This window comes from Fundulus heteroclitus, chromosome 2 (genome assembly GCF_011125445.2).
Source record: "Fundulus heteroclitus isolate FHET01 chromosome 2, MU-UCD_Fhet_4.1, whole genome shotgun sequence".
NCBI classification, from domain to species: domain Eukaryota; kingdom Metazoa; phylum Chordata; class Actinopteri; order Cyprinodontiformes; family Fundulidae; genus Fundulus; species Fundulus heteroclitus.
The window spans coordinates 25,679,669-25,697,377 of NC_046362.1; the positions used below are offsets into that span (position 1 = coordinate 25,679,669).

At 41.0% G+C, this 17,709-nt stretch overlaps 1 protein-coding gene across 4 annotated transcripts in view; it reads left to right on the forward strand.

Moving 5' to 3' along the window:
- The window catches only part of brsk2a (BR serine/threonine kinase 2a), a 257,881-nt gene that overhangs the window by 212,536 nt on the left and 27,636 nt on the right, over positions 1 to 17,709 (forward strand). For 2 of the 4 annotated variants that reach the window (XM_036151517.1, XM_036151523.1), the window contains exons 1-6: positions 1,784 to 1,925; positions 9,333 to 9,364; positions 11,405 to 11,569; positions 12,592 to 12,689; positions 14,372 to 14,522; positions 15,333 to 15,398. The exons of 1 other annotated variant lie outside the window; for it this stretch is intronic. In XM_036151517.1, the coding sequence (XP_036007410.1) occupies positions 1,848 to 1,925; positions 9,333 to 9,364; positions 11,405 to 11,569; positions 12,592 to 12,689; positions 14,372 to 14,522; positions 15,333 to 15,398 (590 nt within the window). In that variant the 5' untranslated portion in view covers positions 1,784 to 1,847. Of the gene's footprint in view, positions 1 to 1,783; positions 1,926 to 9,332; positions 9,365 to 11,404; positions 11,570 to 12,591; positions 12,690 to 14,371; positions 14,523 to 15,332; positions 15,399 to 17,709 lie in introns of those variants that run through there. One more of the 4 variants, XM_036151521.1, reaches the window with a different exon arrangement.

The following is a 17,709-nucleotide window of genomic DNA, read 5'->3' on the forward strand; positions in this document are numbered from 1 at the left end:
GGGCATGATGTGTTCACATGATTTGCAGGGGTTAGTTTTCTGCCACAGGAGTGTTTAGCATGTAGGCTGAAAAGTTAAAGGTTAGCACCCTGTGGGGTCTCATAGATTTCTTTGAACATGGCAAGAGAAAGTCAACTCTTAGCCCATCTTAAAGGCCAACTCAGTCGAGTGCCTGACTAAGTGATCGCTGATATGGGGCTTTAGCTGCGTGTTAAATTGCTCTATGTGACCAGAGTTTACACGTCTCTGCCCTTTTCCAGTTGTGTAAAAATGGTCCTTTTTGGGATGATGGATGGAACAGCGAGATGTCCAGGGCGTGGGACATGTGTTATAACCTAGGCTGTCTCTGTCACTTATCACAACTGTATGGTGTGTTCTGTGGTCTTCGTGATGCAGTTTGTTCACTGATGTCTTAAAGGTTTGTAAGAGGACCTTTACAATCACTGCTGTTTGTGTACAGAGACTAAATTACATACAGGCAAAATTTCATGAAAGCAGTAGGATGCATGTGATTTGTTCAGGGCCCTTAGGGAATAAAAAGGGACAAAAGACTAATGTTTTTTGTTAGTTTTAGAAAAATTGTGTATCCTTTCCTTCTACTCCACGTGTGTGTTCTACTTTTATGGTTATAATAAAATGTGTAAAGCTTTCAAGAGGGAATTGATGGTTTGTTGCAAGGCAAAAAATGTCAAATTCCCAAATTATCTCCAAGAAGTTGAGATGCCCTCTGGCAATGGGTTTTGCACAATTGCAAACTGAAGCATCTTTCAGTCCTTATCTTGTACCTACACACATTGCTACAACTAAAATAAGATCTATTCTCCAGCCACATTATGTCTTTTGGGTCCCCCGGCCAGGCAGCCCTTTAAGCTTTGTTGCATTAGCGGCTTGTACTGGAGTTCCTGCACACTTCTGCCTAATAAATAATTCATGTAGCCAAGCTGAAAGAAGGGAGCCCAAAATAAATATCAACACTGACAGGGCAACTTTTTGCTACAGGCTTTGTGTATTTCTCTCTTCTTTTGCTTCTTCCGCACCATCTTACTGTCTCAGACAAAACTTTTACTATGCAAACTGGGAATGTTTGCTTTTTTTTCTGATCTTGACCATTCTTTCACACCAGACAGAGGTTTTTCTGCGGCCACCCTCTGCCTGCAGAAACACCACCATTGTTCTTCTGTTTCCTCCTGCTGTCTTGCTGCGAGATAACCATTTGTCTGATTGTGGGAGACAGGGATACTCCCCAGCAGTTAGACTGAACTCAGATCATCTGTTACACAAGTCTACCCTTTCCTTTTTTCCCCCCCACTTACTCCTCATTTCTCAGCCAATCTGTCTGTCTTTCCTGCCGGTTTGCTCTCCTCCATCTTGTCCTCTGATGGAGGCTGCCATTCGTCACACAGCCACATCTGTGAGGTGTCAGCATGCTTTGATGAATGACTGAGAGAATGCTAAATGAATGAGGGGAACGGGAAATCGGGGTGATTATTAGAAAAGACCCAATTACAGCTCATTGCTGTTTGTTTACGTGTTTTTGCTCTCCACCTGACGGCAAAATGCTCTATACTGAAAATTAAATAATTGAAGAGGTGATGAAAGCAAAATCACAGACTGTGGTTTTCCATATTAGGGCATTGCAGAGCAGTTATCCTTTTCTGTCCCCCATTTTGCTTAGTTAAAGGCTTTTATTTATATGCTGTGACCCTCGTCCCCGCTACATCCTTCAAATTTCTTTCCTTCATCTGTCATCTGCCTCAACTGGTTCTCTGCTTCTTCAGGGTGCCCTGCCGTTTGATGATGACAACCTTAGGAATCTCCTGGAGAAGGTGAAGTTGGGAGTGTTTCACATGCCACACTTCATTCCTCCAGACTGTCAGAACCTCCTCCGCGGCATGATTGAGGTGGACGCATCCAAAAGACTAACGGTCAGTTTGTTTCAGAGGGTCAGTGACAGAGTAATGAGTCGGTTGTTCTATGTTTCTCTGTTGTTGTTTGTCATGAAGTTTGAGTTTGGCCCATTTGTGTCGATCCACAGGAGGTTCCGGTTTGTGGAAGGACTTTAACAGTTTCTTTCTCGAAGAATTGTTCATACCACTTATTTTTACATTACAGCCACAAATTATAGTGTTTTATTAGGATTTCATGTTAGATATACCAATACAGAGTACTGCAAAATTGAAAGGTTAAAGGAATAGGACGCATTCTTTACAAAACAATTTAAATTCTGAAAATAGTGGAGTAGATTTGTATCTCCTCCCCCTGAGTAGAACCACCTTTCGCTCCAGCTGCACGGCTATTGAGTTTTGTCTTGACCAGCTTTGCACATCTAAGGAGGAAAATGTTTGCAAAACAACCTTCAGATTTGATGGAGAGAGTCAACCTCAATTTCAAGAATTCAGATTCTCTTATGGATTTAAATCTAAACATGTGAATATGAAATTATCTAAACCGCTCCAGTGTAGCTCTAGCTGTATGTTTAGGCTTCTGGTCGTCACGAAAAGGCCAGTTTTTTCCCCCCGTCTCAAGTTTGTTGTCTAACAGTTCCTTCCACCTTTCCTGTCCCAGTCTGAGAAAAGCATCTCTACAATGTGATGCTGCTGTGGCAATATTTCAAAGTGAGGATACTATGGGAAGGGGTAATGTGCCGTGTTGATTTTTTTTTTGCCACATGTAGCGTTTTGCATGGATCCCAAAAAGTAAACTATTGGTCTCTCACCTTTTTGCACATTGTCACTATCACTGCATAGCATAAAGGGAAAAAAACTGCGGCTTTTTCATGCACACACGCCCGAGGCGCTGGTGTATCTTTACGAATCAGTGCAACGGGTTTCATGCTCGTGCCTGTGAGGAAATGTGGTGACACCGTAGTTGGTAAATGTTTTCGCTCCATTTCCTTTTGCTGTAGCTTATCTTTTTACATTGTCAGAATAACTATGAGCAGGGGAATACTACAATTTTGGCAATGGATTTTATTTTAGAGAAAAATAAAATATGAAAATTGTGCAAAAAAAAAAAAAACAACCCAAAAGGTGTAGTTGCACGTATTGCAGCTACGTGAGCAAAAAAAAAAAAAACACACCTTTTTATTATGCTGCATGTGCTCTGTTTTCCTTATTCTCCTGTTCCCTCTGTTTGATGAGGGCAGGTCACCCTGAGATCCCCAGATATGCCCACCGGAAAGCCGTAACGGCGTCCTCGATAAAGGGTTATACTAAGACCAAGCTGCTGGGTGAGAATATGGTATCTGTCTGCTCCCTTCTCCTAACTCCAAATGGAGCGCAGAGGATGCATTGCAGCCTCACAGAATGTCGAATAGCCTTTCAGTTTGAGAATCCTTAAAGATTAGAGGTGAGCACCAAGTCACACACGAGGCAAGAACACCCAAGGGCAGACATCACAACAAGAGGAGACCTGAGGTTATTTGTGAGGGCTTGTTTTTTTCATAACAGTTTAATGGGTCCATTTACAGGCTAACCATACAACCATAATTCTGTTAGCTTTTGTGATTAGATTTTGCTTGTTGATGTTTGAAAGATTGCATCTCACAAAAAACTTTAATTTTCTGTGGTTAGACATCCAGAGGCAGCTATGTGAGCTCTCCAGTCTAAAGTATACAGAAACCCTAAAAAGACCCGTTTACTCCTGACGGATGAAGAGATATGGCAACCTCCTTGAAACATCTAATTATCCCAAATAGATAATGCCCACATGGAGAGGGTAAACTTTAAAAGTTTGGCGGAATTAAAGTTAATTAATTTATGTTGTTTTTTGTTTTTTTTTGCATCAGGTGATATATTATAAACTGATTCACATGATTCAGTTATTTGACGTCAGTATGACTATTTAAAACTTCCAGTAACCAAATTTCTACATAGGAGCCTTTCGAAATACAGTGCTTCATGCTGATTAAAGTGGTCTGACAGGATAAAGAGGCAGAAATGTTCATCTAAATGGCTTTCACATAACTTAGCAACATGATAGGGGACAGTTGATACAGATTTAAAGCCTTTTGTGGGGGCTAAATGTAGTGTCTATTATTCAGTTACCAGAAAAAGTCTAATTTACTACATACACACAGAGTCCTTCAGTCACTTCAGTTCATTTGTCTTCAAGACTACTCTCAAAGCCCAATTTATTTTTGTTTGTTTGGGCATCTAGTAGAAGCTTTCTGTCACAAAGCAGCCAGTGTTTGAGTTATATTTTTAGATTTGTGTTCTATGGCCATTGAAGATGGTGGTATGAATATTTGTCATATCCATATTGTCGTTGAATACACCAGTTCATCATAAAACACAACAGAAACACAACAGTTATTTGACTGGAATCTAAGCTTTTCAATTTGAGCTTATTTATATAGCCAATTACACAAGCAATATCATCTGAAAGTGCTTCACGAAACAGAGATCCAATGTGTTTGCAGACATTTAATCAGATCTTTCAATCATATTGACGGGTTCAAATTTGATTAAATGCGTTACAATGTGATCCTAAACTTAATTTAACTCCAATGCAGTCAAATTCCGTTTATAATGCCATTTTGTCAATTTATCTAAGGAAGCCTACTCAGTTAAGTCATCAACTTTGCAGCAATCCCCCCTGAGTAGGCATGTGGTGACAGAGGAAAAGAACAACACCTTTTTTTTAACTAGAAGAAACCAGGAGTACCCAGCTTAGCATGAGTGGCCATTTGGGAATTTGAGAGTAAAACACACACAAACGCACGCACGCACACACACACACACACACACACATACACACGTTGGTATGTACATCCGTGTGTATGCACACATGTATATCTATCTTTGTAAGGACCAAAACTTTGTGAGGACATTTTGCAAGGTCTACACAATGCAAACTGGGCTAATGTTTAGGTTTAGGGCTAAGGTGTGAATTGAGTTTAGGTTAAGGTTAGGGATGTATCTTGTCGAATTAGCAAAAAATGTTTTGCTCAGCCAATACAAGAACACGCACAAACAAAAAATTATGCCGAAGCACTTGTGCGGGGGTACTTTCTATCCTATTCTATTTCTATTAATACAGATGTCTAAAGGAGGCTCTTTATGTCCTCAATTTTACAAATAAGTATTTGCCGATATAGGATTCCAATCAGATACGTTGCTTAAATCAATGCCATATCTATGTTGCAAAATATCACACCACTTATTCAACTCTGTTTATTACAATGGAGTCTCCCCTACCTATTTCTTCTCGAAGGTGACAGATATTTCTTCCCAGATAGGAAAGTACTATATTTTTCTGACAGTGTGTCGCCTAAAACATAGCTTTATCATTTCTGTCACCTTCCTAAAATAATGGGCCATGTAATGTTTGGCAAAAAAAAAAAAAATCAGCTTAATAACTTATGGCCGTATTATTTTGTGTTTTCTGAAAAACCTGGTAAAAAATGACATAGGCCTTTATTTTAGGAAGTTGATGATTTGCTTCTTAGATTTTTGCACCTTGACAGTGCAGCTTGAACACATCTTCAGTAAAGGACCCAGGTTCATAGGGTAGATATAGGTATAGCTGACTTGAAACAAAACTATTTGTCTTGAGCACTGTGTGGTGTTCCCCTTAATTGGTTTCAGTCCTACCTATCTAATAGTCCATTTTTGTGTGAGAATTGACGGCTTTGTCTTCCACAGCTCCTCTTCCACATGGGGTCCCTCGTGGGTCAATCCTCGGTGCTCTCTACATACTCCCCCTGGGCTCTGTTTTTAGGAAATATGGCATTTCATTTCACTGTTATGGTGATGATTGCCAGATCTATTTCCCCTTGGCACAAAACAACAATGTCCAGTAACTCACACACTGCCTTGAGGACATTAAAGCAAGGATTTCTCTGAACTTCCTTAGTCCAAATGAAAACAAGACAGAAGTTATGTTGTTTGGACCGAATTGCTGTCCCTCCCCTGAAGTAGATTTTGGCTCACTGTCATTTTATCTCAGGGACTGTGTCACCAATCTGGAGGTAAAAGTTTGACTCTGATTTTAAATTTGAGAAACAGATCAGCTGTGTTGTTCAGAAAACGTATCAACTCTGCAAGATAGCTAAGGTGAAATCAATCTTAGTAAGAACTGACTTGGAGAAATTAGTCCATGCTTTTATCACAGTTGGTCTTGACTACTGTACTACTGTAATGCACTGTATCTAGGCATTAGCCAGACCTCTCCTGCCCGTCTACAGCTTGTGCAGAACTCTGCTGCTCGTTTGTTAATGCAGACCCGTAGGCGCAAGCATATCACTCCCATCCTGGCATCCCTTCACTGGCTCCCTGTGCAGTACAGAATACATTTTAAGCTTTTATTATTTGTTTCTAAATATTTGAAAAACCTTTCTCCACCCTATTTATGTGAGCTGATTCAGCCTTACTGCCCACCCTGATCCCTTAGATCTGCTGACTAGCTGCCGCTGACAGTCCCTAAAACTAGGGTGAAGCTCAGAGGTGACAGAGCACGTTCAGTTGCTTCTCCCAAGTTGATAAATCACTGACCCTTGAGTATCATATTGAGTATTTTCCTGTTTTTAATATTTTAAAAACACATTTTTATTCCCTAGCGTTTAATACATTGTGATCTTGTTGTGTATGCCATTTTAAAGTACTCTTGGTGTGAACTGGATTTTTTGGCTTTGATGTTGTGTGTGTGTAAGTCATGTATGTTTTTAACGTATTTTGTTTTAATTTTTTTTTACCTTTTCTTGTTTTAAAACCTGCAGTTTTTTAAAAATGTGCTATACAAATAAAGTTGATTGATTAATACAGTGTTGATTAAAAATAATGCTCCTGCAGTGGATGTTTTCATGTGACATTTTGCTGGAGTGGGTGGGTAGTGATTGCTTGTTTGCTCAATATTTTTTGATCATATTTCAATGTTGCAGTTAATTTGGTGTGTGGACAACAACGCACTCATACAACTTGCTGTGAATGTTGTACAATTTAGGAACTAGTATTTCTGCCTGTAGAGCTGGAGATAACTGAATACAGCACTAAGACTGACCATTAGCTGGAGCTCTTTAACTGCAAACATCATCCTAAAGGGTAGAACACGCTGAGATTGTTGAGGAACACCCAGAGTCATCAGATCAAAATATAATGTAGACCTTTTCTTTTTATTAACCCTTCAAAAATACAAGCAAAAGGCCTGCTGGAAAGCAGCTAGCTAAATGTCAGACAGATGCATAGTTGAGTTTTGTTAGTCACACAAGTGGTGAGTGGAAACTACCTAATAAGTGTTCTGTTGTAAATGTATTAGTAGTCATGTCTTTTTCAATATCCAACATAGGTTAACCTAAGTAAAAAGAAAGGATATTCAGAAAATAGTCATTTACTACGGAAAGAAAGCTATCCAAGCCAACCTACCTAATAAGGGGGGACTAATAGGAGGGCAAACACTTTTTCACTGTACTGTACATAATCCAGATGTGCTCCCCCTGCATATATAAAGGACAAGTACAGTTAATGTCACTTTTTACTTTAAACCCCATTACTGTCTGGGATCTGTGTGACATTCGTCTCCTGCCTCCAGGCCTTCAATAAAATGCAGTGAGAGTAGGTCACGCACTGGCCTGTATCTGATAGCCAGGATCTCTCTGTCAATACCATGACCTCTGCAGAGGCATACAGCAGTCGCTGAGAGTCGCTAACCAGCCTGAAAGGGTCCGTGATTGCTGTAATATCGCACACAGTCATTTATCAGCTCTGCCACACAGAGGTAGGTCCTATGGGATGCGAGAAAGATCAAGACATTGATGGAGACATATACACATGGACTCTGAATGAGTGACAATAATTAGACCTGCTCTGTGCATCTCCTGTGGTTCCACAACAGCAGCGTGAGCAAATTAAAAAGTCCCAGCAGTGACATTGATCTTGTTTCCGTCTCTGGCCGGTTGAAGGGAGGAGAAGTTATTGCAGCAGACATCTTCCTTTGTTGCCCTTTGGCTCGCTGTTTCTGCCTCTCGTTGCTTTTGGCACACTTACAAAAGACCACGTTGATGGGGTTAGGGGCCGAGCGGCTACGTCACAAGCGCGATGAAAAGGGGTAACAATGAGGACGCAATTTTTGCAAAAAAATTTGGAGAAATGGAAAGCAAATCATAGTGGGAGATTCTTCTTGAGACCAGGAGTGTTGCAGGGTCAGTGCGAGAAAAGCTCACTTCTCTCTTCATCAGTTTGGTTTTCCTCAAAGGCTACAATATTTTTCAAAAGCCTAATTTATTTCAACTATTGAACTGTAATGCCCTGACAGAACCCGGAGACCCGATAATTCAGCCAACACGGAGAATAAGCATTTAAGAATGTTTATTGTCGATAAGCTGGTGTTGCTGGAACAGGAAATGACTGGAGCTCGTACTGGAATCACTGTAGGGGAGAAGGGCAGCATTAGTGGCAACTCAGTGGAAGTAATGATTCACTGAATAAAAGCGACTAGCCTTCTCAGATGCCGGGAGGTTGCACTGTCTCTGATGATTGATCCCAACGGCTCCATCTGAATGAGTCGGATCACTGACTGACTGATCCAAATCTCGCCGTGGCTGGACAGGGTAGATGCCAGTGGGGAAGTCGTCGTCAGTTCTTGGAGACATGCTCAGGAAGACAGTCCACAGGGCAGATGTTTCCAGAAGGGCGAGAGAAGAGGGAAATCCAGGATCCAGGCGAGAGAATTGGTAACAGGAGGCACACACACACCAGGCAGAGGTTTCGAAGGAGGGCAGAGACAGGAGACAGGTTTGAGGTTCATGCTTGGGTCATACATGATAGGCAGGAGAATCCAGGCGGTGCGGAGGCAGGCAGGCTTGGTCTGTAGGCGAGGCAGGAGGTTGATATTCGGAGCACAAAAGCCAACTGGAGAATCCAATAAGGGCAAGGCAGACAGGAGAAAACAGGAACGAGACAGGTCGAGATCAGGAGGTCAATACAAGGGATGCTGGATGGTCTACTCACAAGATGTCTTTTTAAGGATATGGCGGTTACCCACTGGGAGAGCCAGGAATATATATTGCTACTCCCAGGTGCAGCACTCCCAGTAATTGGAGCCGCCGTAGGTGTAACTACTCAGACCTGATTGACAGTGCAGCACAGGGAACAGGGAGTGACGTCATGGGACCACAAACGGCAGCTTTTCAGGCAGGAACACACAGGAATCATTAAATCGAACTTATTCTGTGTACCTGTAGTATTTCTGATCATTTGGATAATGATATCAAAATATAATCCCATATCTGATTATATATATTTTTTTGTTTTACAAGAAAGAAAATATCACAACAATTTAATTACTTGTGTACTAATGGGTTTTTTTTCTCTCTCTCTCTCATCTTTCTTTTACAGTTAGAAAAGATCCAGAAGCACTCGTGGTACATGTGAGTTCTCCTCTGCCTTTTCCCGGATTTTTCTTCCCACCAATTTCATCCTTCATTAGACTATTCTACACCTGAAGGGAGCTTCCACATGAAAAATGGCTGAGCTTCAGCTATGTACACAAGAGTACATTTATGCAGGGCATGACTTCACTCTCGGGGACATGGGGGTAAATTGGTAGTGCATGAACGAAAATTTGCAGCATATGGTCAAGTGAACAAGGAGAAGGCCTGAGGGAACATGTGGTGATGTGGGAACTAAACTGCTCTAACCTAAGTTTGCCCTATTGTTTGACATTAGAAGTACATTATATTCAATTTATTTATTATACAACTCTTGTTCACAGATGCAAGCAGAGTTGCATTCTGAAAATATGATTTTATTTGAATAAAAAAGAAGCCTACATAACGAGAATTACTGCAACAGTATTATAATGACTAAACTATTCAGGTATGGGTAAAACCTTTGTCACAGTTTAGTAAAATGAGGAATCACAGAAGGAAAGCCTTCTAAGGTTCTTATATTTTAACAGTGGCTCATGTAAACAGACAGTTTGAATGTTAAAAGAAAAAAAGAGATGAGAGCTGGGACAGGAAATTGCTGTAGTTAGTGTGAAACTTAGTTTTGTAGTTGCAAATGACTGTTTGACTGTATACAAGACTGTGACGGAGTGATAGTATGGCAGTTGTGGCCATTTTTAGGGGCAACTTGCCTGTGATGTGGAAAAACATGAGAAATTGTGCCCAAATTAAAGCAACGAACAAGCAAAAAATAAATAAAAACTATAATAAAAAACCCTACAACTTGATTTGATTCAGTTCTTGACAAATCCCATGGATTGTCATGACTAATTTATTACAACACTTGCAGGAAATCTGGATAAGTAAAGGGTAAAACTGCCGTGAACAATCCATATGCTGCTTCTTTAAAGGCTGCTGCAGGCTTTCCATTCAGGTTAGGCATAATTTGGGGGTTTTGCCCCAATTTGTTTGGCTTAAAATTAGTGAGGTTTTGACCCCCGTAATAATCCAAGTAATTGGGGGTAAGACAATTGTTGATACCAGCTCCTAGCCCTATACTACAATAATAAGTGAATAATGGAAATTATCTAAAGTCTGTAGCTTTAATTTGAGTATTACATGGTTTGCATTAGTACTATAATTATGCACTACTTCACTGAAAAAGAAATTACACTTTTCTTCTTGGTGAAAATTAGTGATTGAATCCTTTATACACATCCATCTAAATTTTAGATGATATTTTATATAAGCACAGTGAAATAGTAAAAAGGGAAGGTAGTTTGAGCACTAACTTGGATGTAGTTCACAAGTTCACTGCATACAGATAACGGAGGGTGTGTTATCTTAATAGCTGCCGGTGGGGTTTCTGCTTCACTGAGCTCACCAGATGAAAAATAATAGATTCCGGAAAGAAGTAATGAGGAGCACATCGACTCAAATCTGTCTGTGTGTATTGGCATGTTTGTAGAAAAGAAGACTGCTTTTCTCTTTTGTGTTTTGTTGAAATTGAGAACTAGAACAGAAATCCTCTTGAAAACGGTGTCGGTGTAATATTGCCTTTCATGTTAAGGCCTGTCTTTGTTCTCCCCGGAGACAAGCAGACAAAAGATGGGGGGAAAGTGACATATCGGGAAGAGTGTTTTGGGGAAATGGGATAATAATGAAGAAAGTAAGTTTGTAAAGTGAGCATGACCGAGAAAGGCAGCCTGCAAATCTCAACAGAGTGACCTATTTGTCACATATAGTCTAACGTCTATAGTTGCAGATGAGAATTAGTCATGTACTTGAATGCAAATCCGCTTAATTTGCCAGACTGAGCGACTGTTATAGATGAAGAAATCGCATAATGAGCCGACTGATCAGATAGGCAAGACTGAAATGGAGACTTAACTTACTGCATGTTTTGTTAGCAAAATTATAAAGTGGTATCAGAAATGCATTTACGAGTGAAAATCAGCGCAGAGGAAACTGACCACGTCCTTATTCTTGATGCTTCTTTTTTTTTTTTTTTTGCATTCCTAGTGGCGGCAAAAATGAACCAGAGCCAGAGCAGCCTGTTCCCAGAAAGGTAACCATCCGCAGCCTGCCTTCTGCCGACGACATCGACCCAGATGTACTGGACAGCATGCACTCTCTAGGCTGCTTCAGGGACAAAAACAAACTTCTTAAAGACCTGCTCTCCGACGAGTGAGTGGATGGGTGTTACCAACAGGGAGGGGGTCTATGCTTCATGCGTGGGATCTTGGGTCCTGCTCCCATGCAGAGCTTCAGTTTTCCCCCGGCTCTTACAAAATCCCCTGAAGCTGTCACTTAAGATATCCGAAACCATAGATCACATAACTTTTATCACTCCACACTTGCATCGCTTGGTGCCAGATACTTTTTGTCCAAACTCGTCCTGGTTTGGTGTTTAGGCTGGCTCATAGGTCCCTTTAAACATGTCCTGTTACTGCCAACTCCTTTGTTCTTCTGGGAATATGCATTCATGTGCATGCCTGGTGTAAATATGAGCTCACTAATGATGCGGTGCGTTAATTTGCCCAGCCTTTTAAATGCTCGACTGAAAATGCTCTCACACCATGCCCCTCGCTCCAACTCCCTCCATTTGCTTCCTTTCTCCTGGGAGGATTTTGTAAATGTGCTGCATGGGAGGAAAATCTGTGGTCTCCATTTTCCTTTCCCCTGCTTCATTTTAGCTGAAGTTGCAGGTCCTTGTCTCTTTGCCTCCCCACCGCTTTCCAATCTGTCTTTATTATAGAGGCCTATTCCCAGGGTGTTTTGCATAGAGCGAGCACCACAGAGGTTAAAGACATTAGGTTTCCTGATTTGCAAAGAAAGTAAAGGTCGAACTCATGATCTTTTGATGCTTTCATTGGACTCGACGCTTCCCGGCGCACACTGTATGTAGAAATATGGCTGAGTATGCCAAAGACAATAAATGCACAGTATGATGTGAATGCCTAATGATCTGTTAAACTAAACTTTTGTGTTAAAGATGAAAACTATTTATCAGCCGTTTCACTGTGCACAAAAAAAGATTAAAAGGCATTAATCATAGTTGGTAAATTTGTGCTTTAACCTCATTTATTTATTTAAATTGTTAACAATACAGGCAGTATTTTGGAAACTTTTGAACACTCTTTATGTTTTTCATTTGCTTAAAGGGTTTAATAGTTAGCTTTTTTTTGTAAACTGTTATCCCTTTGCAGTGAGAACCAAGAGAAGATGATCTACTTCTTGTTACTTGATCGTAAGGAGAGGTACCCGAGTCAAGAGGACCAGAACCTTCCCCCTCGCAACGAGATTGGTGAGTCCTGGAAGTAACCGCAAAGAAAACAGAGATCTTCTTTGTCACAGCCTTGAAGAAAACAGTTGGAAAAAGTTTGGATGTCTGATTTTTTTCTTCTTCTATTGAACAACTGTAAAACAAATGGACTCTTTTTAACCATAACTTTGCACCGCAGCAAAGACAAGATAATCTAAAATCAACATACAACAAAAGAAAAAAACATTTAAATACAGGCCTCAGAGACTTGACCTAAAATGTATCATTTAGGATCCCTTGCATGACTGTGGCACAGTGGGTGGAATAGTAATTTTGCAACTAAAAGGTTGTGGGTTCATTTCCAACTTCCTCCTGTCATATATGGATGTTCCCCTGGGCAAGGTATTTAAACCCAAGTTGCCTACCAATCTGTATATTGGTATATGAATGTGTGCATGTTAGTGAGTGCCATTGGGTAAATGTGGCTAAAGTGTAAAACACTGTATGACTAGAAAACGGCATATAAATTCAGTCTATTTATGTGAAGATGTGTAAAATTCAGCAATCTGACAAAGATAAACAAGGTGGTAAATTCTCTCTTTACCTTGTGTTCATTTGTTCAATACGAATAAAGTATCATGTTAAGAAATAATAATAATAATAATAATAAGCTAGCTGGTGCTGTTATTTCACTGTACAACCAGATTTTGCCAATATGACAGCCCTTAGTGGTCTTTTTCTTGGTCGTCAGCATTTGACAAATGTAGAACATCCACAGAAAAATGTCTCTCTAGATCAGTGTCCTGGACAGTAAATCAACAGGGTAAACGTGTAGGTAAATCTGTTATCGGGAAAAACTTTTTTTGAATCCCACTTTGACTAAGAAGCAAAATTATTTTCACTTCTAAGGATAGCCAATTTGAGGAACCTATATGTAAATAAATCCATAAGATTTTTTATATTTGAGCAATACCCTTTTTTAAACAGTGTTTTATTTTTATTTTCAAACAGCTGTGTATCCAAACAAAACCAACCAATTTAGAGAACAATTTCTTGAGAACACTAAGTCACTGAACGCTTTTATTTTTTTGTGTGGCTCAACCAACCTGCGCTGTTTTCCTCCATTAGGAGGAATTGGTTCAGCTCCGGCTCACGCAGCGTTAGATTGGTTCTTCGGTAAACGGATGAGGAAAGCTCTTTGTTCATCGCAAATGAATAACTCTCTCAATGAAAAACAGCGGCTTTAAATAGAATGGATCAACGGGGTTTTAAGAGGAAAAAAAGCTGTCATCTGATTTGGGTCAAACATTATCTGATGAAATAAAATTGGTGCATCACATCAAGGGGCTGATTTTTATCCACAGACGTCTATGCAGGGACGGGGATGCTCTCTTTAAACTCCGGTTTAGCTTACTTTCTGACAATGCGGCGTGCGCGGCTGCGGTGATGTGCCGACATTTTGATGAATAGACTCCTCCTTCGGTGAATGCGATGCAGTCAATACAGTGGCCATTAGTTCAAAGGGGCTGGAAGGAAACCATTACTTATTCTGCATTAGTCAGAATGTCAGCGTGATCAGTATTAAACATCAGTTAAACTCTTGCATGCTACGCAAGCCATGCAGAAAGCTGCCCTGTACCTGCAAATATGTGCCGTTACGATGAAATGTCAGGGTGGTTCTCGTTTCCTCAGTGTCGTTTTTTTTCCACCCCTGTTTGACACAGATCCTCCAAGGAAGCGAGTCGACTCTCCCATGCTGAACCGTCATGGCAAGAGGAGGCCAGAGAGGAAGTCCATGGAGGTTCTGAGTGTCACTGATGGAGGCTCACCAGTGCCGGCCAGGAGAGCTATCGACATGACACAACATGGACAAAGGTACGCGTACGGGTGGAAAATGAAAGTGCCGTGTTTTGGAAGGAAGAACCAAAGGTGCATTTTGGTGAATTAGGATGTCACTGAAAAGGTCATATATTTCTGTCATTCAAAAAGGGAAACTCACAGCTTCGTTACACATTATTTCTGATCATTTGGATAATTTTGGCTTACAGCTAATGAAAACCAAATTTTTTTGTTCCTCAGAAAACTTTAACATCACATGGGAACAAGGGGGAAAAAAAGGATTTAAAAGACACAAATCTTATGCAGTTGCCACGTTACGGTCGACAAGCTCTTAGAGAAGACTGGTGGGGTTTGGAGATCAAAGCCATCATGCAACACTGCGTTTGTGCAGTAATTCATGCCAAAGGAGCCCCCACTACATAATTGACTGCTTATCCAGTGCAGCACACGGACCTTCTTTTTAAAAAAAAAAAAAAAAAAAAAAAAAAACTTTCTGTGCTGGTCTTATATAAGATTCTAATTTTGAAAAGCTGTAAGTCCTAATCACCATTTACAGAAATAAAAAGCTTGAAAGATATCACTCCGTAATGAATCTATATCGTCTAAGTTTCACTTTTTGAACGGAGTTGTTGAAATAAAATACCTCTTTGATCACATCCTGATGTATTGAGCTGCACCGGCTCACGCTCCGTGTGACTGTTTGTTTGTCTGGGGGAGCCCGCTTCCCGGTTTATGTTTCCGCTGCTCTGACAGTGAGTTTGCATCCAGTGTCAACAAGCTGCACTGTAGACCTAAACATAAACAGAGACTGACTCCCTGCTCACTTTTTCTTCTGTCTCGTCGTAGTAAATCAGTGTACAGTAAAAGCTTGGATATTCCAGACGCCAGAACAAAATGCAGCAAAGAAGAAAGGTACTCACTTGCCTTCACCTCCACTTGCTTTCATGCACCCCCCCCCCTCTCCCACCCACCACCGCCCATCCAAGGACAAGAAAAAAGATGCAGAGATCCTTTATGCAAAGGGAATCAATCTTTAAAGTTCCGTTCTGGTTTGTGACGGCTTATCAAAAGATTTTTTTAGGGATGCCGTTTTTCAAAGTTTAGCTCCTAATTAATTTAGTTCTGAAACTGAGATCGCTGCACATTCAGAATTCAGAGGCTTAGTATCAACAGACCCACTTGTTCAGGCATTAACTCAATTATCTCGTCTCCTCATAATCGGTTCTTACCATACTGTGCCCCACTTTCTCTGGATGCAGAGCATTTCTCCATTTTGCTATTTTGGAAATGCTGAACTCATGCCAGGAGCGCACTCCCACGAGGCTTGAGCGCACTGATTTAAAAATCCTTTTCCACGTCTTGTTTCAACAGCGAATGTATCATCGCTGCACACATTTGTGCTCAGGGGCAGTGGCATTTGTATCAGAGTGAGTGATAACATAAAACTGGCTAATGTTGGCGGGACTGGTAGAGAGCTGGAAAAGGCTTTGATGTGCCAACTATTGAAAAAAAAAAGTGCATTTAATTCATAAGCCTGTTGTCATCAAGTTAAGTGGTCGTCCCCCAAACGTGTGATCTGTTGGATTCACAGAGGGGGGCCACTTTAGAGATTTTAAATCCATTTCAATGTCTTTCATCTTTAAAAAAAATAGTCTTTGCTCAGGTGGCTTTGAATTCAGGTTTAAGATTCTTCTTCTTCTGTTTTATCAACTCCTCCTTCCCGTTCCCTTCAGGCAGTTTCAGAATTATCTGGTTTTCATTTGAATTAGTTAAGAAGCTGCCGTTATTCAGCTTTTAACCCCGACTCATCCGTTTCAGGCACACCTAGATTGCTGAAATTTGAAACATTGCACTGTTTTTTTTTTTTTAAGCTTTAGTGATTCCAGTCACACTTCCTTGCAAAACCATTCCTGCCCTTTGAACTTTTTCACCCTATGTCAAGATACAGTGACAGATTTTATGTGATAGGCCAACACAATAGTGCATAGCAGTGAACTGCAAGAAAATGCTGTAGGGTTTTCAACATTTTTAACAGATGGTGTGTTAATCTAATAACCTTAAACTGTAACTTACCCTCATGTGAAAGCATATTTCTGCCCTCAGACAAATTTGCAAAACTCCATCAAAGTGGGCGGGGATACGCGAGAACAGGAGGGGAGTGGACTGTGTTCAGGATGGGGGTGGGGAGCAGCCGCAAGCTTGATTTGCCATATTGAATCGTGGAGAGAGAGCATTGGTAGTTACGCCCCGATTCGGTCTTTTGAGGTGGACGATTTCTCACCCCCCTCATCCTCGGATGTAGAAGGTGGCTTTGTGGAGCCCAGCGGGCCAGAGCCTTATCAGTTTGAGCCACTGGCTCAAGGCGCTGCCTCAGTGAAGCCCGAAACCGGCACTGCAGAGACGGTGGAGGACAGGATCAGTCCAGTTATATCATTATCAGTTATCATATATTTTTCCTGCTTTGTATCACCGGCAGGTTTGCGCATCATGATTAATTTGTAATGTGGACACAAACCCTGGTTGATATTCTCTTTGCTCGGACTGCAGCAGGCAGATTTCTGTACGAGGGAATGCAGAGAGGGAAGTTCACAGCAACCGCGATGAAGGTAGTTCCTAGGTTGGGCAGTGGACATTTGTGCTCCGCATCTTCAGCGGCATCTGCCTCCTGTTCGAGCCGATACGGCAAGGCTGATCTGAGGCTGCTGCTCTCTGTCCGCTGGCTGGCTGTTGAAGCCGCGGAGCGCCAATAACCAATGTCCAACCTAACACCAACTTCACCGCAGTCTCACACTAGCCCCTTCCCGGCTGCCTCAAAACACTAACAGCAGACCAATTGGTTGCTTTCATGTAAATTCACCAATAACACATAAAAAGTTGGTCGATTTTGTTTTCATTCGCTTTTTTGAAGAAAAAAAAAGTTGCTAGAGGGTTTGAAAAGTGCACCAGTGCTAGCTATGGAGGCACAAGATGGAGCTGTGTTATATACCCCGCAGTGGCAGAGCTACTGACGTCACAGTCTCAGATTTATGTCAGGTCAACCGAAAGCAACGTTAATTCAAAATTCAATGCAAGACTACCGTTTAACCCTAGGAGGGCGCCACACTGACAATTTCAGACACAAAACCAGCATTTCAACAAATATGCACTAATTTTTCAAAAATAGTGACCAGGACAAGTAGATATACTATAAGACAACCATGTTAACAGTTTATTGCCAAAACAA